This window comes from Solea solea, chromosome 1 (genome assembly GCF_958295425.1).
Source record: "Solea solea chromosome 1, fSolSol10.1, whole genome shotgun sequence".
NCBI classification, from domain to species: domain Eukaryota; kingdom Metazoa; phylum Chordata; class Actinopteri; order Pleuronectiformes; family Soleidae; genus Solea; species Solea solea.
The window spans coordinates 27,689,906-27,713,459 of record NC_081134.1 but is presented as its reverse complement, the minus strand read 5'-3'; the positions used below and the strand labels follow the sequence as shown (position 1 = coordinate 27,713,459).

Below are 23,554 nucleotides of genomic sequence, written 5' to 3'. Positions count from 1 at the left end.
TGGAGCGTGTTTATCCAGGTTTTTCTTTTCACTGGTTTTTATTTTGAAAGAAAGAAAATTATGGTTCATCCATTTTTTTTCCCCCTGAAATCAAATCTTTGTCTTTTATTTCTGTCGTTTTCTTCATGTTTCTCTTTGTTTATTTGTTTCTTTTCCGTTTCTCGTTTTTCGCGACGTCAACAACTTGCGCTTTAAAGTTTGGCCGTAAAAAAAAAAAAAGAGCAGCGGTTCCTGAACTCGATAAACGCCGATAAAACCTCACGTCTGAAAAACTAAACCATAAAACTATTATTACATACAGAATAATTATTAGCTGTATTTTCCCGTGGGGGAGCAGAGCACAGCGCCCCCTGCAGCTCAGTTTGGGAACCACTGCTCTGCACATGCGTGTGTGGGGGACGTGGCCTGTCGCTGTTGTTGCTGTAATTCTAAAAATAAACTTGTACAATGATGTTTAAAGGCTTGGTTTCCAATAAAGATCTTAATCCACTGCTGACAAAGTGGTTTTTAGGTTTCCATGCTCGACACTGGGACCAGGTCCTGATCTTGGTCTTGATCCAGAGCCAGGTTCTCCAGGTGTTGAAAGTCAGACTCAATGATTTTGTTTGCCTAACAAATATAAAAATATGAAAGATTATTTACCATGTGACATAACTACAGATGAGGATTATGATTAAGACAACATTCTGAGATTAAATTCAGAATTATTTCATATATATTATGTTTATGTACATCCTGTTAATCTAATCTAATCCTCTTCACTACTATTTATCGTATTTTTTTATAGTTATTGCAATAATGTTGAAAATCCCTTTATTTTAATACGGATTATCATGTTGAGAAATGTACTCTTAATCTCTGTTTAATCAGAATTATGACTCAGCAAAAGTGTGTGTTTGTGTGTTCCTCGTCGAACTGTTTTCAAACACATTTAAATTTGTTTATGTAAAGCAGAGGATTAGATTAGTTTAACAAAAACTATTCCTATAGTAAATAAGCAAGAATTGTGAGATTAAATTCTTATTTTTTTTTTTGTCTCTTTTTGTTTATTATATAAATACATTTTCTTAATCTAATCCTCTGTTGTACATAAACAAACTTTACTAATCTGTTTGAAAATCTTTTAAAATCCCTGTTATCACAATAATATTGTAAATCACATTTATGAGTCAGCAAGGTGTGTGTGTGCACTGTCGTAAACGGTGACCTTGTCAGGACCAGTCGTCATAGAGACCAAAACCTGGTCTTAATGAGGCAGAAACTCTTTTTTTCTGAGGATCTGGTTAAGGTTTGGGACTAGGATTTGTCCTCAGAAGAATAGCTGCACAAACGTTTGTGTGTGTGTGCGCGCGCGCATGCACGGTAAACTGCAATGACCCGTATTCTTTCGCGTCATCGTCGTGTGACGTCATCAAACAAAGAGCCGCTGGGTCTCGGCACGTGTTTCCTGGCAGCTGAGACTCGTCCACGTGACAAGAGGTGAGAGAGAGTGGGAGGAGCTATGATAAACAATAAACTTCATTATTATTTTAATTTCTCATCTGTCATTAAAATGTCAACACACAAATCCCCTGTTGCTAAGCAGCACATGGCAGCGTGATGTTCATGTGATTCATATGTAAATGAATGAGTGAGGCGTGAGTTTGTCACACATTCATGTTTTTATTTAATTACTGTAAATGAGAAATCGTTGATTTTTAAATAAAATGTTTTATTTATAACATTTATAATATTTTATAACATTGTTTTTAGGCATGAAAAGAAAACTACACCTTTATTTGAACCTCTCTCTCGCTCTCCCTCTGTCTCTCTCCTGAGTCACTGCGCTCACACTGAAGTTAGCTTCACATTCTGAGCTCTAGTTAAGGGAAAACTTAAGGGGAAATTGACTTTTCTTCCAGTGATCCACTCACAGCATTTTTTCTGTTGAATAATTGATGATTTGTTTTTCTCTCAGAGGAAAAAAAACCCAATGAACATTCACTCACTCACAAACCTGATGTGAATACATGAATAAATGAAGGATTAATGTAAGGATACTTTATATAAATGAATCTTAACTTTAACTCACTGTCTGTGTTTGAGGCTTTAAAAAAAGTAGTGAAATGTTAATTTTTCTTTGTATTTTTACAAATCAGAGAAAAATGTGGGTTATTTATTATTTTATTTATTTATTTTAGTAAATAAGTAATTAAATAATAAAAAAAAATGAACTCACAGAAACACAACTAACTTACAATTTAAGACAATTTACGATATGCAAATGTATATGTATACATATAAATATTGCATGGAGTTGATTCTTCATCTGCAGCATTTACCCTTAAAGGGGACATATTATGCAAAATCAACTTTTTAACCATTTTAATACTGATATTTGGGACTCTGGGGGCCCTACCAGTCGCCAAAGTGTGGAAAAACAATACTCAGTCATGTTTTCGTGGTTCCGCTTAGTGTAAGTATAGGCGATAAAACGCTCGATGTTGAATTCCCTGCGCTTATGACGTCAGCATGCGCATTTCACCGCGAATGTTACCGCCCCACCAGTACGTTTACTTCGCAAGCTCCACCTTAGCTCCACCTTGTCCCTGCCAGAGTGCAGGCGAGGGAGGAAGAGCGGTATTATGTCAACGTGGCGGGACAAGTGTGCTGTTGGTGGCTGCACAGTGGAGCACAGTGTTTTACAGAGGATTTTATATATGAAGCTAATGTGCCGGATAAAGTCAGCAATCGTGTGTTGTGTGTTCGCACCACTTCACATCAGACTGCGGCCAGCGGTTGCCGTATTTAGTCAGGGGACGTATTTCACCGACGTACAAACACACAAATTGTTAAGAAAAGATCACATAGAGCTCATAACTGACCATTCTGACACGTCCTAATTAAACATATTTGTTCAGTACGTCCTCCATGACCGGAGCACAGACTCAGTCTGATACAATCACATAAAGCAGCTGTTTATGCAGCTCGCCGCTGACGATCAGCGGTGCTGCACTCTCTGTGCAGCGGTGCTACACTCTCTGTGTCACCGATAGCCTAAACTGCCGCTGGCGATCGCTGATCGGCAGCGGCGCGCTGAATAAACTGTATGTTGCTGTATCAGACCGGAGACTGTCTGATACAGCGGTGGCGCGTTACACGGTGATCGCCAGCTCGCCGGAGCACCGGAGGTGGTCAGCGGTGGTGAGGTCTCCGGAGCACAGTCTCCGGTCTGATACAGCAACATACAGTTTATTCAGCGCGCCGCTGGCGATCAGCGGTGGCGCGTTACACGGTGATCGCCACCGCTGATCGCCAGCTCGCCGGAGCACCGGAGCTGGTCAGCGGTGGTGAGGTCTCCGGTCTGATACAGCAACATACAGTTTATTCAGCGCGCCGCTGGCGATCAGCGGTGGCGATCAGCTGATCGCCAGCGGCAGTTTAGGCTATCGGTGAAACAGAGAGTGTAGCACCGCTGCACAGAGAGTGCAGCACCGCTGATCGTCAGCGGCGAGCTGCATAAACAGCTGCTTTATGTGATTGTATCAGACTGAGTCTGTGCTCCGGTCATGGAGGACGTACTGAACAAATATGTTTAATTAGGACGTGTCAGAATGGTCAGTTATGAGCTCTATGTGATCTTTTCTTAACAATGTGTGTGTTTGTACGTCGGTGAAATACGTCCCCTGACTAAATGCGGCGACCGCTGTTTGCAGTCTGATGTGAAGTGGTGCGAACACACGAACACACGATCTGATACAGCAACATACAGTTTATTCAGCGCGCCGCTGGCGATCAGCGGTGGCGCGTTACACGGTGATCGCCACCGCTGATCGCCAGCTCGCCGGAGCACCGGAGCTGGTCAGCGGTGGTGAGGTCTCCGGAGCACAGTCTCCGGTCTGATACAGCAACATACAGTTTATTCAGCGCGCCGCTGGCGATCAGCGGTGGCGATCAGCGGTGCTGCACTCTCTGTGCAGCGGTGCTGCACTCTCTGTGTCACCGCTGATCTTCTGTTCCTAAGTGTTTTTAACTGATTTACAGTTGGACAGTGTTCGGCTCGATCCTTATGTAGGACGTCTCTTCCTGTGACGGCACTCTCGCTGACATGTTGATATTGTCAGAGAGCTAGTGGAGGGAGGGGGAGACGAATAGAGCTGTAAAGAGGACAAATCAGAAACCCCCTGGAAGAAGTGGGTGTGTGTTTGCCTGTGTCTCATTTGCATATAAAGGGACCTTGCACGAAAACCGAGCGTTCTGAAAGGGGCGGGTTTAGCAGGGTTATTGAACTACTATGATTCTTCATCCTTATGGTATTTTGACCAAAGCATGTCACTGACATGTTCATTAGGACACCAGGGAACTATTTTAATGGGGGAAATAGGGTATAATATGTCCCCTTTAACTTTCCCCTTAACTCGTCACGTGCCAATGACAGACAGACTTCAGCGCAGTGAAAAATCTTCTTTTCCACGGCTGCAGTTGCAGTTTCCCGCGGGTGAAGAAGCCGCTCGTGGACAGCGGTAAAGATGACTGATGTGGTGCACGTGACAGGTGAGACACACATACACACAATAATGAAGAATAAAAACGCGCTGCTTTTTCACGCTCGTGTCTTTGAAATGATGAGAAATCACGGAATGTCATTTAAAAACGCTGCACGTTGCATTGTGATGAAGATCTCGTGAGGATGAATATAAAATGTCCACGTGCCGTGTTAATCTGTATAAACCCATTTAAACTGTGTATATGTTTATATTTGAATGATGTTTTTTATTTCTGAATCACAGCGCTGCTGTTACTCACGTGACGTCATGACGGGAGCTAAATAAAATAATAATTAATATGAAGATATAAATAATCATATATTCTTCATCACAGATGAACTATTGTAAATGATTTTATATAAATATAAAAACACTACAAATGAATGTCTGATAAAAATAAATGTATAAGCATATATTTAGTCATATATCCATGTTTATATCCTCATTTATTCACACATTCATCTTTCATCACTTCATTTATTATAAAACGAGATTATTCACAGATTTCTTTGGTCAATCTGCTGCTTTTTTGGTCATTTTTTTCCGTTTTCGCTCATAAAAACAGCTGCTGGTCATCACCGTGGTGATGATATTATGGTATGTGTGTGTGTGTCTGTGTGTGTGTGTAAGCTGAGTCAGCATAAAGCAAAAGTCTGGAGGTTTGAACTGAGCCTGATGACATCATGTGACTCCTCTTGCTGTCTCTCCACTCACAGCGTTGGCCCCGCCTCCTCCTGCGTTGTCTCCACCCACCAGTAGACAAGCATCACCTTCGCAGTCTTCGTCCAATCACAGCAGCCCGACAGGTAGTAAAAGCTGTCACTGTGTTTATAATCAAGAGAGAAGACGTCACGTCTTTATCTCACTGTTACACAGAAGTTTATAAACCTCTCACTCTCTCACACCAAACCTCATAGAGAAAATCAGTGATTTTAGCTGGCGGGGACACAGGAGCTGCGGGTCGTCTGCTGCCTCGTGTGGTCACTTTGGGTCACTAAGGTTAATGTGAACGAATGATTTTAAAAGCCAAATTAACAAAATAAGACATTTGAACTTAGTGATGGAGGCAGCAGTGGATCAACAACTCCTGTGTGTGTGATTTTAAAATCACTGATTTTCTCTATGAGGTTTGGTGTGGGAGGTTAAATTCATACAAATAATTCAGCAGAAGCTGAAGAAAACACTTTTTCCTTTATTTCTCTGAAGGTTCACGGCTGCATTTAGCTAAAGAGAAGACACACACACAGGAAATATTTTCACTGTCTCCATTTTAGAATTATGTTTACATTTGGATGATTCCTCGTAAGGCCAGCAGGGGGTGAGCTACAGCAAACAGCTGACCTCCTGAAACCTGCGCCATAAAGTAAGATAAAATAAGATAAGATAAGGTAATAAGATAAGGTAAGGCAAAAACTACAGAGTCAGTTGAAGAAACCTGTGACTATTTCACTGTTAGATGATGAATTATTGAAGAATTAGTTTAAGAAATAAAAATAAAGACTTTTCATGACTTTTTTCTTGTTAATTTTGTGTAAAAGTCCGTGCTGCATTCAAAGACATCACGTCATGTGACGTTTAGTGTGTGCAGAGCTGTCAGAGCAGCTGCGTGATAAAGAGCGTCGCGTGCAGCAGCAGCTGGAGCGCCGTGCCGAGGAGCGAGGGAGGAAGATGGAGGAGCAGAGGAGGAAGGAGCAGCGACGCCGAGCGGCAGCGGACGACAAGAGGAGGCGGCAGCAGCAGGCCGACAAGGTCAGAGGTCACAATATATATACATACATGTTAAACATAAAAAGATTAAAACCCATCTGAAGCCTCCACTTTCCAAATAACTCAAATATAACTAAAATATAAGAAATATATTGAAAATAAGAGTTTGCAAAGTAATAACAAAAATATTGTTTAAAAGCTGAATATTATTTTATTAAACCGCCATGGGGGAATTATTGGTGTTAAATAGACAATAATTGATAATATAGTCATTATACTGCACAAGATTCTTCAAGGTCCAGTGTGTAAGAACTAGTGACATCTAGAGGTGAGACTGCAGAGTGCAACAAACATTTTATATTTAAGTTCCCACTCACTCTCTCACACCAAGAGAGAAAATCCGTGATTTTAGCTGGTGGGGACACAGGAGCTGCTGGTCTACTGCTGCCTCGTGTGGTCACTTTGTGTCGCTGAGGTAAATCTGAGGGAACAATTTCAAAAGCCAAATTGACAAAATAAGACATTTGAACTTAGTGATGAAGGCAGCAGTGGACAACAGCAACAAGTCCTCTATGTTGTGATGTTAAAATCACGGATTTTCTCTATGAGGTTTGGTGTGGGAAAGAGTCGTTTAGAAACGTCAGTTTCCTGACCAAACCCTATAGAGAAAATCAGTGATTTTGACATCACATACACACAGGAGTTGTTGATCCACTGCTGCCTTCATCACTAAATTCAAATGTCTTATTTTTTTAATTCAGCATTAAAATCCTTTGTTCACGTTGACCTCAATGACACAAAGTGACCACATGAGGCAGCAGAGGACCAGCAGCTCCTGTGTCCACGCCAGTTAAAATCCCTGATTTTCTCTATGGGCTTTGGTGTGGACACGACCACACCTGTGCTTTCTGTTGCTGGAACGTGTCAAAATGGCCGCCGTGCAGAGAGGCCACTGTTAGCGTCTGAAATGAACGAGCGTCACGTTTGGTCCTCAGAGACTTCACTCACTGTGTTATTGATTTAAAGGCTGTGTTTGCATGCTAACAAGCTAACACATACACACATACACACACACACTCATATGCATAGCATAATGACATAATGATTGGTCAGTCTCATGGGACATGATGTCACTGTGAGCGAATCACGCGCTGTTTACTGGAACACTCACACACACACACAGAAATATGTGGTTTTAAACAGTAAAAATATTATTTTCAATTAATTTTTTGGGAATTTTTTTTTTCAAATATTATTATTTATTATATTATATAATACACATATATATAGGTATATACAGCATATACAGCACATGATTTAAATTATAAATACGAAAAATTTAATTTTAATTTACTGTTTTCTCTGCTGTCTCTGTTTTCAGAAATAATCTCAGAAATGCTCAATCATTTATTGTATATATATATATATAAATATATATACATATGTGTATATATATACGTATATGTATATATATACATATACGTATATATATATATTTATGTATATATATATATAAATATGTATATGTATATATATTTATATCCATATTTACCGATTTCTCAACTAGAACGCAATGAACTCAGGTGATGATCACTCCCTGTTCTGACTTCCAACCTGGAAATAGAACACAGCATTAGCTGTTTATATCCACTTTAGACAAGGGCCTTGCGTTAATGGGACGGCTATTTTGTGCTTATGCAAATTAAGGACAACAACATCATTTCTGGTATGTGAAAGCCACCAATGTGGGAAAGGGGAGGAGTTTGTTACTAGATGTCACTAATGCTCACATACTGGTCCCTTAATATGACCCCCCCCCCCCGCCCAAATGTAATGGTTTCTTCCTCAGCAGAAAATCAGTTCCGTAGCTTTTTTACATAATCGTGACGAAAATAACAAAGCTAACAAAACATCAGACGTGAAAACATTTAAATCTGCTTTTCATCGTGTTTTTCCTCTAATTTTATTAAAAGATGAATAAATAAAATTAGCATAAAAACAGAAGGAGCCGAGGAAAAACTGCAGAGGACGACAGAAACAACGAAGGCGATGAAACAAACGCCACCAGAGGCAAGGACCAGTCCACCCACACACCATCTGTGTGTGTCTGTGTGTGCGTGTGTGTGTCTTTATTAGATTGTGAGCGCATGTCAGCAAATCCTCAATATTTTAAAGGCCTTTGTTTATGTTCAGTCATGGTCTCAGGGTCAGAGATGATGATGCTTTAAATTAGTTTTTAATGGACAAAAATGGCCCCAAATCCTTTTCATTCAAATATCACACACACACACACACACACACACACACACACCATCTACCGCTTTATCCACCAGAGGGTCGCGGGGGGTGCTGTGCCAATCTCAGCTACATCGGGCAATAGGCGGGGTACACCCTGGACAGTTCACCAGTCCATCGCAGGGCCACACACAGATAGAGACAACAACCATTCACTCTCACACTCACTCCTATGGTCAATTTAGAGTTTCCAATTTACCTAATCCCCACATTGCAGAACCCAGAGAGAACCCACGCACACACGGGGAGAACATGCAAACTCCATGCAGAAAGGCCCTTGTTCCAACCGGGGCTCGAACCCGGGTCTTCTGCTGCAAGGCGAGAGTGCTAACCACTACATCACCGTGTGGCCCCACACATATGTATATATTTTTAATTATATAATATATAAATATATTCTATATATATATATATATATATATATATATATATATATGTGTGTGTGTGTGTGTGTGGGGGGGTATTCCTTATGTTGTGGGGACCTTAATCTGCTGACACACTAACATTAAAGGGACAAAAATCAAGCCCCTCTACTGTAAATGACTACATTTTAAGGTGAAGTTGTGTTGTATGGTTAGGATGAAGTTAAGCTTAAGGTTAATGTGAGTATATGAATATAAGTCAATGCTATGTCCTCTGTTGTCATGGAAACCAGACTCTCTGTGTGTGTGTGTGACAACCACACAGAGTGAGGAAATGTTGCCTTCACATGTGTGTCCTCACTAAGACTGCTGTACAAGAATGTGTGTGTGTGCATATTTATTTGTTACCTCGTTGTCAGGACCAGTCGTCCTCATGGAGACCAAAACCTGGTCCTAACGAAGCTGAAGCTCATTTCTGAGGAACCGGTTAACTGGTTAAGTTTAGGACTAAGATCTGTCCTCAGAAGTGTAGCTGAGATAACCAGTGTGTGTGAGAGAGAGAGAGTACTTGTATGTGTGTCTTTATGAGGACCAAAGAATGTTAAGACCCTGGTTTATTGTGTCTGTGAGTGTCCTCAGTAAGGTTTCTGTGTGAGAATGTGTGTGTGTGTGTGTGTGTGTGTGTTCTCTGTGAAATAGACTCAGTTATTAGAGAGAGGGAGGCAGAGAGGGGGAGGGTGGTGGTGAACAATTGTGAGGTAGGAGCGAGAGAGAGAGAGAGAGCGGGAGAGGGAGAGAGAGAGAGAGGGAGAGCGAGCATCAGTTGTACCTACAGGGAGCGGCAGACAGACAGACAGACAGCAGCTGTGTCATGTATCAGTGACAGAGCAGTGGACGATCGAGCTCTGGTCACTAGCAGCAGTCGAGTGTGAAAAAAAGGGGACGGAGGGGCGAGGCTGCCTGTGTGTGTGCAGGCGGTTACCATGGCGCAGCCGTCTCCCTGCGCATCGCCGGGCACCCGTCGCCGTAGCGATGGCTCAGTGAGAGAATGTCTCTTCTTCCCTGTTTCTGAACGCAACGAGCAGGAGAGGCTGGAGGCCCTGGTCCACCGGAGAGCCAGGGGAGGAGGAGGAGGAGGAGGAGGAGCAGCCGGAGGAGGAGGAGGAGGAGGAGGAGGAGAAGAAGAAGATCCTGAACATCTGGACCACAGACCTAAACGCTGGACGTGGGGAGGACCGCCTGACGGAGCAGAGGGTGAGTGAAACAGCAGCTGATTCTGTGTATGCCATGATAAAAAAAAAAGAGATGATGATGAGGAGGAGGAGGATAATGATGATGATGATGATGATGATGTTGTCAGTGGAAGGGTTGGTTTGAGACGTCGATCGTGGCAGAGCGAGCGGGTGGGTACGGATGATGGAGATGTGTTTTGGGGAGGAGGTCTGGAGGTCAGAGGGTGGAGGGCGGGGGGGCGATGGTTGGATGAGAGGATGACACAGGATGAAAGGGTGAGGGAGGATGAGGTGGTGAAGGGTGTGGAGGCTGCAATGCAGGAGCTACTGCTCTGCTTTGTCTTTAAATCTCATCAGGGTTCAGAGACGAGGTGTGTGTGTCTGTGATAATTACACTCACACACACAGGTGCTACAGGTGTGTGCGTGTGCGTGTGCGTGTGTGTGTGTGTGTCAGAGCTGTGTTGTTTTATTTCCGTGACAGGAGTCAGGTCTCGTTCCCAGGAGAGCGTGAGTAACACGTCTAACCTTGAAGGCCTCACGCACACAAAGTGCGACATGATGATGATGATGATGATGATGTTTTTCCATCTTTTCAAATCTTTTTATTTTTACGTGATGTTTCTATCGTCACTTCAGTGAAAAACCACCGGCGGTTTGTTGTTTTTCTGCATCGCTGCATTAGTAACAAACATCAATAATTCACAGTCGCCTCCATCATCAGCCTGAGCTCTCGCCCAGCTCAGGGATGTGGGCCCACCCAGCGGCGCCGCGTCTGGCTCCGGCTGATCTGGGATCAGTTTGGTTCACTGCAGCAGAAACAGCAGCAGCAGCAGCAGCAGCAGCTTCTCATCTTACAGCTCGATTTAAAGGACTGAGACTCAGTGAAGGCACACTGTGTGTGTGTGTGTGTGTGTGTGTGTGTGTATGTGTGCACTTTAATCAGACTTTTATGAGCCAAGATTTCATCACAACACACTCTGAAAACACGCTGTTGTTCGACCAACATGATCACAGTCATGACACCATTTTGTTTTTATCCATAAAAATTGGACGTAAACAAACAAAATAACTGAGTTCTGGATCTGGATCCACACATGAGTCGTGTTGGAGTTTTTTTCTCCTGGCCTTGAACTGAAGATTTATTACTGCAGTTCATCTCCGAGACACACGAGGGAGCGAGCTTATTTCAACCATGGATGTTTGGCTCATTAAAGAAAATACTGAGGCTACAGCGAGGAACCGCAAATGTTTAAGCTAACAAACCAGACTGCAGCTGTAGTTAGCCAAGCTATCACTTGTGAGCTAAGCTAGCATGAGGAATGTGATCCAACCTCTGTTTTCTTAATGAAACACAAAAGTTTAAGCTAACAAACCGGACTCTAGCTACAGTTAGTCAAACTATCACCAGTGAGCTAAGCTAACATGAGGCTGGACATGAACTGAGTCATTTTTATTCATGAAACAAAAGTTAAAGTAAATAAAAACCCACAACAGATTACCACGCAAGTTAGCAAAACTGTATGTTAGCACGAAAAAGGATGTGAAACAACTCCTGATCTGTGGCACAAGTTAAAGTAAAAACAAAAACAAAGCTTAAGTTAGTAAAAATCTTGCGTCCTTGCTTTGATAGAAAAAACAATGAACAAAGAAAAACAAGAATTTAAATTAAAGATTGCAGCTAAGCTAGCAACTATGACATAAGCTAACATGTGGCTGTGCATCGACCAACTTTTGTTTTGTTAATGAAAGATAAAATATAAAAACTGTATATGCTTGCACGAGGAAGGACGTGAAGCAATCTTCACTTTGTTTATGAAACACAAAATTTAAAAACGTCTGACTACAGCCTAATTTAGCTAAGATAGCACCTATCACATAAGCTAACATGTGGCTATACATCAAATGACTTTTGTTTTATTAATTAAACATAAAAGGTAATGCTAAAAAACCCAGTTTAAGTTAGCCAAACTGTTAGTTATTAGGTTTATTATATATTTATTATATATTAGTTAAAGGTAAACAGGCTCAAATATAAATGTATGACGCTAAGGTGTGTGGATGAGGTTGGTTGTGTGTCATGAGTGAGTGAGTGAGTGAGTGAGTGTAATGCTTTTGCTTTCTCCGCTCTGCTTCACCTGTCGCCCAGGTAACCCTAAGACCCCGCCCTGCCCTGCTATTGGCTCTGCTCAGCCCAATGAGCTTCCTGCTGCCGCTCCCAGTGCCAGCCAATCCCGCAACGGTACAGACCATGTGACCCTGCATGTGTGTGTGTGTCGCTCATACACTTCCCCTCTCACCGCCCCTGCTGTGTTACCTGCTGCTGTTCTCGTGTGTGTATAGTGTGTGTGTTTTGTGTCAGTGCACATTAAAGGTACATTCCGGGAGAAATGTATTATGTTTTATGTTAATTAAAGATTAAAGAAATACTGGTTTCTTCAGTATTTCATGAATGTTAAAAGTCTGATTTTAGTCAGACTAAGACAATAATTCAGTTTTCTTAATGTCATGTAAACACTTGCGTGTGTGTAGTCGGACGGCTAGTCTTAGTCGGACTAACATACCTGGATAACATGATTCAGGTGCGTTAGGCCGACTAAGACTGACGTACCTGGATAACGTGATTCAGGTACGTTAGTCCGACTAAGACTGACGTACCTGGATAACATGATTCAGGTACGTTAGGCCGACTAAGACGGCCATACCTGGATTATGTGATTCATAGTCCAATTACTCCTGCATGTGTACACTTATGGCGCATTTCCACCGGCTCTACTCGCCTCGCCTCGCCACAGCACGGTTTAAGTAGTGTTTCCACTAGCCTAGTACCTGGTACCAGGTAATATTTCTAGTACCTGGTCAGACAAGGTTCCAAGCGTGCTTAAAAGCAGGTACTATGCGATGATTGGTCAGACTGCCAGCCGCTGAGTCCCGTAACATAACAGGAAGAGACCTCCCACACACAAATCAAGCCGAACAGCGCTGAACTGTAGATCACTTAAAACTACTTAGCAATGCTAACAACGTGGGTTAATCTCAAACAACTACCAGGGAAACCTCTATATTTAACAGGAGTCTTTTAAAGTGGAGTGGTGTATTTAGGGACAGCGCCGCTGATCGCGAGCCACAGACCGCTGCCGCTGTAGTCTGTGGAGTAGGAGGCTGTACTCCGGAGACGTGTGGACAGAAATCAAGCCGAACAGTGCTGAATTGCAGATAAATTAACTACTTAACAATCCAAAAAATGTGGGTTAATCTCCAACAACTACAGAAGTCTGGTGTAAAGTCACTAGTCACTCTAGTGTGTGTGTGTGTCACGTATAAATCGAAGTCACTGCATAAAACAAGTCACCCCAGTTTCACTCAGCTGTGCAGTGATGACTCCGCCCACGTTAAGTAGCGACTTACAATGGAATTGAGTACAATCAGCCAGGGGGGGAGTCAAACTTGCAACCATGATTTCTTTCGCACACAGGGTACTGGTCTTAACCACTGAGCCACTCCACCCCCGAAGAACCACAGCGAACACTCACTGTTTGTTTTCTGTCACGTAAACACCAACAGGAAACTCATCCGATACGCTCAAGCTTATAGAGAGACACAGCGGAGTGACACATACATGGCTGATAAATCCATTTTCTCCCCCACATCTTTACTCAGACTCTGTAAATTGTCAGATTGTCCGTCTTAGTCAGACTACGTACGACCTTAGTTCCATTAAACTGTGACTGTAAACTGTAGTTTTCCAGAAGCTTTCCATCAATATCGGGAAGTTTTAATCTCTTAAGTCAAAGAGCTATCTTATATAGTATGTTAGCAGACGTGATGTCAGGTGTAGCAGAACTGCATTGTGGGTAGGTTGCTTTGCTCTGTTTGCTTTGTGTGTGACAGAATTTAAGAACCTTCAACAACAAATGTTCAAGAATTCAAACAGAACTTTATGAGTCTGGTCAAATCTTTTTCACTCTGTAACTCTATGGAGCTCCCCCTACAGTTTGGGAATATGTATTGTTACGACACCTCCATAAACATGGATGGGTGATCCATTGTGTTGTTGTAAAAACTCTCCACTGAAGCTCCACCCTCCTGCTTTCCATGCTTCTGTGATTTTGACGTTTTTCTCTGCTTCTTTTTCGCCGCCTCTGCCACGATGAACGTCGTAGATAATGCTTATCACTGACTGAGCGTACCGCGAGACCTCCTGATTCTGAGGACTCTGATCTTGCAAGGCTGGTTTTCCACTAACAAACAGTAGGGGGCAGTGATGGAGACAGCTCCCCCACAACAACACATTTAACCATCACAATGATGCTGACGCAAAGAAAAGAATCCTGCGTAGTTCTGCTTTAAATCCCACTATGTGTTCCAAAATAGATGCAACAGTTAGGACCAGGTTTCGGTCTCCATGAGGTCAGTGTTTATGACAATAGAACCGACAAATACAAGAATACACACACATTCCCCACCCCCATCTTCATCATACAAAGGGCTGCTCGTCTTCCTGTGGCCCAGAGCACACACACACACACACACCCTGCAGCTGTCTATAGAAGCTATGAGACCAAACCTACACACACACAAGTGCAAATTTATAACACAACTCAAACACATTGTACAGTGTCTTAGTGAGGACACTCATAAACCCTTACCTTAACCTAACCATCACAGCTAAAACCCTTATACCCATAAACAGCCATTTTAAGGGTGTGTCACAAAATGTCCTCCTCACTTCCTGTGATTCAGACATTTTGTTTTGGTCCTGACAAAGATGTATGTACGAGTACACACACACACAGAGACACACACAAATCAGTCACATATAAACACATAAACTGTATATTTTATATACAAGGTTTCTGTCACGTCTTCTCATAAAATGAACGTTGTAGTTGCTGTCGTCATGATGATGCCTTCAGGGCGTGCGTGTGTGCGTCTGTGTGTAGGAAACATTCTCCTCGTGTGATCTCAGTCACATCACTGATGGTGAATTCGGTCCACAGCCTGATTCTGTGTCATTAGGCTCCGCCTCTCCTCGTCTGTGTGTGTGTGTGTTGTGGGCGGAGTTTCTCAAGTGTTTCCTCAGCGTGATGTATCAGCAGCTCTTTACTGTGAATTGTCTCCTCTCCAGAACACAGCGTCACATATTATTGATGTTTGTTTGATTTAAATAAGCTGTGGACTTCCTGTCTCCGCCCACCATGGATCCATCAGTGAACAAACAGCTGTCGAGCTCGTCAGCTGCTCTGCACTCACCTGACAGAGGTGAGGCACAATCATGACTCATCACATTCTTTAAATCAACATAAAAGGGACATAAAATAGAAACAATACAAAAAAACAACAGAAACACAACTATTTACAACAAACATACACAATCTGACTATAACTATGAAACTATACAGAACATACAGTATTAAAGTAATATTAATAAAGACTTTTCCTTTCTTTCTTTTTTGCTTTAAATAAAAAGGAACAGAATGATATCATTTTAGTTCAATTAGAGAAAGAAAAATGATGATTGTTGTAAAATAAGATAAGATCATTTCAATGTTATTTTACCTTTTTGTCTGTTTATACCAGAGAGAGGATCATGTGTCAATTAATTTAAATATATATATATATATATATATATTTATTCATTCATTCATTTATTTATTTATTTATTCATTTATTTATTTATTTATTTATTCATATATGATTCCACATATAAAATGCAGCAGAAGCTGAGATTTTTATGTAAAACAACTTTTTACTCACGGATGTTTCTCATTTATCTGTCAATCATCTGTGTGTTTTTATATCTAACTGTGTGTGTGTATCGTCTGTGATCCATCAGTTTCTTTTGTGTCTCATCGAACAGCTTCCCCCAGCAACCACAGACCCAACAGAAGTTCCTCCAATCGCAGGAGCATCGCTGGGTTTCCTGACGAGACGTCCAGAGCCAAGACGCCCACGGTCACACACACACACGCACACACACGCATGTTGGACATTCATGACTTGAAGGGACATTGCATTGACTTACATTCATTTCCTGGAGACTTACTCTAACCTTAACCACAATTACTACTGGCCTAATCCTAACCCTGACCCTAACCTTGTTGTTTGATTAAAATAATTGAAAATAAAGGTCTTTATATGACTGATGATGAATATTATAATAAAACAGACACAGTTTAAATAAACTTTATGAAATAAAGAGTAAATATGATGAAAGATAAGAACATAACTGAATCAGAAACATAACTATGATGCTAAAAAAGTATCAAAGGAACAAAGTTTAATGCATTTTATTTGTTTTTTAAATGTTATTTGATCGTATTTGTTTATATTATTAATATTATGGGATGTTGTTAAATGTGTTTTCAGGGAGAAACTCCAAACACTCCTGTACGTAGTTCTTCATTCAAGGCCAACAACAAAGGAACAGCTACACCAAAGCGGTATGACACACACACATGTGCATGCACACATGCACACACACACGCATGTTGGACATTCATGATTTGAGGGGACATTGCATTGACTTACATTCATTTCCTGGAGACTTACTCTAACCTTAACCACAATTACTACTGGCCTAATCCTAACCCTAACCTCAACCTAACCTTAAAACATATCTTCACCTTAAAATGGAGTCATTTACGTTGTGGGGACTTGATTTTTGTCATCACAAGGAAGACAAGTCCCCATAATATGACTGTGTAAACAGTTTTAGGTCCCCACAGCATTAGTAATACCCACACACGCACGCAGACACACACATGTTCACACACACACTCACACACACACACCTGTTCATATACACACACACACAGTCACACAGACACACACACACACGCACGCACACAGACACACACATGTTGACGCACACACTCACACACACCCACACAGACACACACACACAGGTCCCTGATGTGTATGTGTGTGTGTGTGTCAGTGTGAGGTCAAACAGAAGTCGTCCTCAGTCTCCCTGCTCCCCTGGTCAGTTCCCGCCCTCGCCGCACAGACAGAGAGGCTCCACCCCTGGGGCCGAGGACAGGGGTCATACTGAGGTCAAAGGTCACAGCACCCTGGAGAGGAAATCCACCAAATCGGAAAACTCGGAGAAGAAGATTCCCAAATCCACCAGCAGAGAACTGACCGCAGGTACACACACACACACACACACTGTTCTGTCTTTATGTGTGTGTGTGTGTCTTTTTCCTGTTCATCTGTCTAACACACACACACACACACACACAGAGTCCCCTGGAACGCCAACAGGCCGGAGCGTTGGCGGGACGACAGACGCAGAGGAGGCGTCCAGACTGCTGGCAGAGAGACGACGACTGGCCCGGATACAGAAGGAGCAGGAGGAGAGACAACGACAGGAGGAGGACAGGGGAGTACACACACACACACACACACACATGCACACGCGAGCAGGAGGAGAGACAACGACAGGAGGAGGACAGGGGAGTACACACACATACACGCACACACGCGAGCAGGAGGAGAAACAACGACAGGAGGAGGACAGGGGAGTACACACACATACACGCACATACGCGAGCAGGAGGAGAGACAACGACAGGAGGAGGACGGGGGAGTACACACACATACACGCACACACGCGAGCAGGAGGAGAGACAAAGACAGGAGGAGGACAGGGGAGTACACACACATACACGCACACACGCGAGCAGGAGGAGAGACAACGACAGGAGTAGGACAGGGGGAGTACACACACACACACACACGCACACGCGAGCAGGAGGAGAGACAACGACAGGAGGAGGACAGGGGAGTACACACACATACGCGCACACGCGCGAGCAGGAGGAGAGACAACGACAGGAGGAGGACAGGGGAGTACACAAACATTCACGCACACACGCGAGAAGAAGGAGAGACAACGACAGGAGGAGGACAGGGGAGTACACACACACACACGCACACACGCGAGCAGGAGGAGAGACAACGACAGGAGGAGGACAGGGGAGTAAACAAACATTCACGCACACACGCGAGCAGAGGGGGGACAACGACAGGAGGAGGACAGGGGAGTACACACACACACACGCACACGCGAGCAGGAGGAGAGACAACGACAGGAGGAGGACAGGGGAGTACACACACATACACACACACACACGAGCAGGAGGAGAGACAGAGACAACAACAGGAGGAGGACAGGGGAGTACAAACACACACACAAGCAGGAGGAGAGACAACGACAGGAGGAGGACAGGGGAGTACACACACACGAGCAGGAGGAGAGACAGAGACAACGACAGGAGGAGGACAGGGGAGTACAAACACACACACACACACGAGCAGGAGGAGAGACAACGACAGGAGGAGGACAGGGGAGTACACACACACGAGCAGGAGGAGAGACAGAGACAACGACAGGAGGAGGACAGGGGAGTACAAACACACACACACACACGAGCAGGAGGAGAGACAACGACAGGAGGAGGACAGGGGAATACACACACACACACAAGCAGAAGGAGAGACAGAGACAATGACAGGAGGAGGACAGGGGAGTACAAACACACACACAAGCAGGAGGAGAGACAATGACAGGAGGAGGACAGGGGAGTACGCACACACACACACGCACACATGAATAAAGTGTTGTTGTGTGGCTGCAGGCTGAGGGCAGAGGAGGAGCAGAGGAGGCAGCAGGAGGCACTGGAGCGACAGGAGAGAGAGGCACGTCAGGCCGAGGAGGAGCGAGTGAGGAAGGAGGAGGAGAGGAGGGGCAGAGAGGAGGAGGAGCGACGGCAGAAGGAGCAGAGGTGGAAGGACATGCAAGAGCAGCTGGACAGAGAGGTGAGAGGTCAAATTGATGTACATCGTGTCTTCAGTGTGTTTGTTAAAATGACAAAACCCATTTCCTAAAGTCTTAAACGGACAGTTCAGGTGTTTTTAAGCCACAGAAAGAAGCCCACACCAAAGCCCATAGAGAAAATCAGTGATTTTAACATCACACACACCTCCATCACTAAGTTCAAATGTCTTATTAAGATGTTTCAGCTTTTGAAATAATTTGTTCAGATTGACCTCAGTGACACAAAGTGACCACAGGAGGCAGCAGAGGACCAGCAGCTCCTGTGTCCCCACCAGCTAAAATCACTGATTTTCTCTATTGGTTTGGTGTGGGAGAGTGAGTGGTTTACAAACTTCTGTTTCCTGTTGGAAAAGTCCGTCTCACAGTGAGATACAGACGTGAACATGTTCTTAAAGACATCATAGACTTAATCTGACGTAGATCTTATTAACCAAGTCCTTTTTAAGCAGACCACACCCCCAAGAGAGTAAAAGTGTGACATGATGTTTTCCCTCAGAGGGAGGAGGCGTTTCTACGAGCTCAGAGAGAAGCTGAGAGGAAGAGACAAGAGAGGGAGCTGCTGCACATCCAGGAGGAGCAGGAGAGACTGCAGAGGAAGAAGGTACACAAACACACACACACACACACTCATGTTCGTCATTCATGACTTGAGGGGACATTGCATTGACTTACATTCATATCCTGGAGACTTACTCTAACCTTAACTACAATTACTACTGGCCTAATCCTAACTTTAAAACATATCTTCACCTTAAAATCTAGTCATTTACGTTATGGGGACTTGATTTTTGTTCCTTCAAGGAAGACAAGTCCTCATAATGTGACTGTGTAAACAGGTTTAGGTCCCCACAACATTAGTAATACCTGGACACACATACACACACACCCACACGCACACACAAATGAGTCGCACAAAAGTGCTGTTTTTGCACGATTTGTGTTATTGTGGGTTATTTGGCTCATGATCATTTGTCAACTTTATTTTCTTAAGTACATTTAGAAACAAAAAACAAAAAGCAGCAAAAAAGAGTTTGATGTTTTTATTTTGCATTAACAGCTGTGTTTTTTTGTGTTTGACAGAGAATTGAGGAGATTATGAAAAGGACCAGGAAGAGTGAAGTGGAGCCCCCATGTGGTGCCTCAGGTAATGACAGAGAAATGCACAGCAATAGTTTAATGTAAAATATCAGACACTGTACATATTTATATATAAATATATAACTCTTTTGTAGGATCTGAGCTGAGAGCTGAGAGTTCAGCTGCTGTGGACGAGGACACAGCGACTTGTGCTGAAGCTCCAGTCATCTCACTGGGTCCACTGGAGAACAAGAGCTGTGTGGACGAGCTGTCTGACGGTGTCCAGTCCATGGACGTCAGGTAGAAGAAACCAGTGTGGGCTTTAAAATCACTGTTATAATAAGAGCCCATAAGATCTACGTCAGCTTAAGTCTACGATGTTCACGTCTTTATCTCACTGTTAGACAGACGTTTGTCAACCACTCACTCTCACACACCAAAGCCCATAGAGAAAATCAGTGATTTTAGCTGGCGGGGACACAGGAGCTGCTAGTCCTCTGCTGCCTCGTGTGGTCACTTTGGGTCACTGAGGTCAATCTGAATGCAGGTTTTTTAACATCGAAGTGTCAAAATAAGACATTTGAACTTAGTGATGGAGGCAGCAGTGGATCAACAACTCCTGTGTGTGTGATATTAAAATGATCAATGATGAAATCACTGATTTTCTCTATGGGCTTTGGTGTGGGAGAGTGAGTCTCTCTATTTAAACACAGAGGCTTTTTTTCTCCCAAACCTTTGGACTCATATGTTCACAACTCAACATATAAATGTGTGCAAAGTGTGTCAATCTTGCTTTGACAAAATGCTAATAAATAAAATGATTGTGTCTGTGTCACCATCGTCTCTTTAAGTTCTCCATCTGTCTCCATCAGTCCAGTGTCCAGGGATGAGCAGGCCAGCGCTCACGAGTTCTCACCCGTCACTGACGGCACGGACGGCTGCCCGCTGGAGCACCTGATGGACCTGGACGCCCAGGGGCATGTCCGTGACCTGTCAATGGCCCCGCCCCCTTACCCAAAGCTGCAGGCCGGCAGCGGGGTCGACGACCTCAACAAGAACCTGCTGATCCAAGCGTACAGCGCCTCCTCCGAGTCCTCCCAGGTCATCCATAGCATCGGCCCCAGCAAACTGGACGTCCAGTAGTCAGGTACAACAGTACAGCGGTTTAAGAAGCTGAAAAATTACAAAAAGAAGATAATATTCACATTAAAGAAGCTGAAAAATGACAGAAAGTAGAAAATATTCACATTTAAGAGGCTGAAAACTTGTTTTAATTATAAAAAAAAGCACTCAGACTGATGAATCTATTATGAAAACAAAGATTTTTATTATCAGTTAAGATTGTACCATATTGATTGTCAGTGGTTTCAATACATTTATTGTCATTAAAAAGTACAATAAATCATAAAATCATGAAATCAACCTGTTTCCGCCTCAATAGAAAATGCTTGAACTAAGCCAAAAAAACGCATGAAAAGAAGAACTAAAATGAAAATTAAATTATTTTTAATGTTAAAAAAACTTAAAATTTCTGTGAGGAAAAAAAGGGAAATATAATATAATATAGTGAAATAAAGTAATTTTATTATTTTTAGTTTTTATAATTATCTTATATACCAAACATTTATATTCATAAATATATAAAAACATGCAAAAAACCCACCTAGAAATTAAGTCGTTTTATGTGGAAAAAGAGCAGTAAAATAGAAATGTTTGTTTCTTATTTGAAAGGCTTTAAAATCTAATTTTATTTCATGTTCAAGCTCATTTTAAGTTGAAGAAAGTCAAGAAGAAATCATGTCATGATGTCATAATATGCATAAAAAGATCAATTCAGTTTATTCACTCATTAAATATAAAATATTAGCATAAAGGTGAACAAAGCAAACATCTAACTCCTGTTATCATTATCATTACTTTATCATCACATTTCCACTTTTCTCTGAAAAAAACTAAACTTTTGCTGAATATTTTATCTTTTTCAAATCAAATTATTGGACACGAGCAGCTGCAGATTGGAATTAACACGTCTGAAGTGGATTTTTATTTGTCCTGTTTTCTCTTTCAGGGCCTTTTTAAGGAGCGAGCGATGTCACCTTCATCTACAGCAGAAAACAGCAGCTGAACATCTGTATTATCACACACACACGCACGCACACACGCATCACTGTTATGCTTCTGGGCAGGTTTGACTCTTTAGAAACAGCAGAGGGCAACAAAACCATGCAAGCGTGACTGTGAAGTTTCACGACTGTAAACTTAAGCTTATCGTCAGGTTTATTACAGAGAATCTGGGATTAAACGGATTAAACTGCTGTCACACATTTTATCATTTACAGATTTATTTTTTTGAATCGCAGCGTGTCTCACAGAAGCGCTGATGTTTCCCTGATGCTTTGTTGTTAAATATCACAACTATCACATGATTCTCCCCTGCTTTCCCCGATAACTCTCCCCGCTTCTTTTTTGAACAGCTTTCATGAATGAAAAAACGTGTAAATATGAGATTATGAGTCCGTGAGCAGCAGCTCTGTAGCAGTTTATGTAAACAAACAAACAGACGCTGTCATGTGACGCCCGTGTAGCATCTTTGTCACAAACTAGCGCTGCGTTCCAGTTGTAGCCAGAAGTCGGATTTTCCCTAACACAGGATTCCAAGATGGTGGCCATTCGTACAAACACTGCTACTTTCCCTGAGTCACACTTTTTTGTCGCAGTAAAAATAGTCGTACAAAAGTACTTTTCCGTTTTTATTTCCAGAACGTGTCAGAACATGCTGTTTTTGTGCTTAAAATACCACACACACAGATGTCAGCGACCTGTATTGTCAACAATGGCTAACCCGGGATTCGTTACATTAAGGTGTGACTAACAACATCTAATGTAAATGGATTTACTGAGCTGTCTAACTAAAGCTAGATAGCTGAGCTAATTCATGCTAGGTAGCCTATTAGCTAATGGTGCATTCTATTTGTAGTGGGAAGTTGTAACATCAGATATCCTGGGAACTTCCTCAGTCGTACACAGGTGTATCATTTTTAACGTAAACATGTTGCTACGCTTTTTGTGTGCGCAAAATGCTAACACGGAGCACTGTTATTGACTGCTATTGCTAACAGTGGCTAACCTGAGAAATATGTGTTTGTGTGGAACGAGTCACTGTCAGTTGACGTAAATGGAATGCACCTCAGCTGAGCTGTTTGATACTAGTTAGTGAGGCTAACTAGATGAGCTGTTTGCTGGTTGTAGTGGTGTGTGGGCGTCTGCTTCTCCAATGGAACCTGTGTGTTAAACTCTGTCTCATTAGATTAGATTATATATTTATGACCCTGCTGTCACTGAATTCACCTCCGCTTTGAGGAAAAGACAGATAAATATTGTGTGTTTGTGTGACACGATGATAGAGTGAACTTTCACTCACTCATTCACTCACCTGTCATTGTGTTTTTCTCCCTCGACTAAAGATAAATACCTCACAGATTTCAAATAAACTCTCACATCTCTCAGCTCTTCA

The 23,554-nt window shown here is 42.6% G+C and overlaps 1 protein-coding gene across 1 annotated transcript; it reads left to right on the top strand.

Annotated features, from left to right (window-relative positions):
• Positions 1-4,444: 4,444 nt before the first annotated feature.
• On the top strand, positions 4,445-23,554 carry map7d2b (MAP7 domain containing 2b). Its single transcript, XM_058633989.1, has 16 exons — positions 4,445-4,533; positions 5,243-5,332; positions 6,106-6,275; positions 9,976-10,144; positions 12,271-12,363; positions 15,294-15,383; positions 15,982-16,076; positions 16,491-16,564; positions 17,062-17,270; positions 17,367-17,506; positions 18,765-18,944; positions 19,460-19,564; positions 20,044-20,107; positions 20,196-20,340; positions 20,892-21,187; positions 22,109-23,554. The coding sequence occupies exons 1-15, from the start codon at positions 4,509-4,511 to the stop codon at positions 21,181-21,183; spliced, it is 1,941 nt and encodes a 646-aa protein (XP_058489972.1). The 5' UTR covers positions 4,445-4,508; the 3' UTR covers positions 21,184-21,187; positions 22,109-23,554.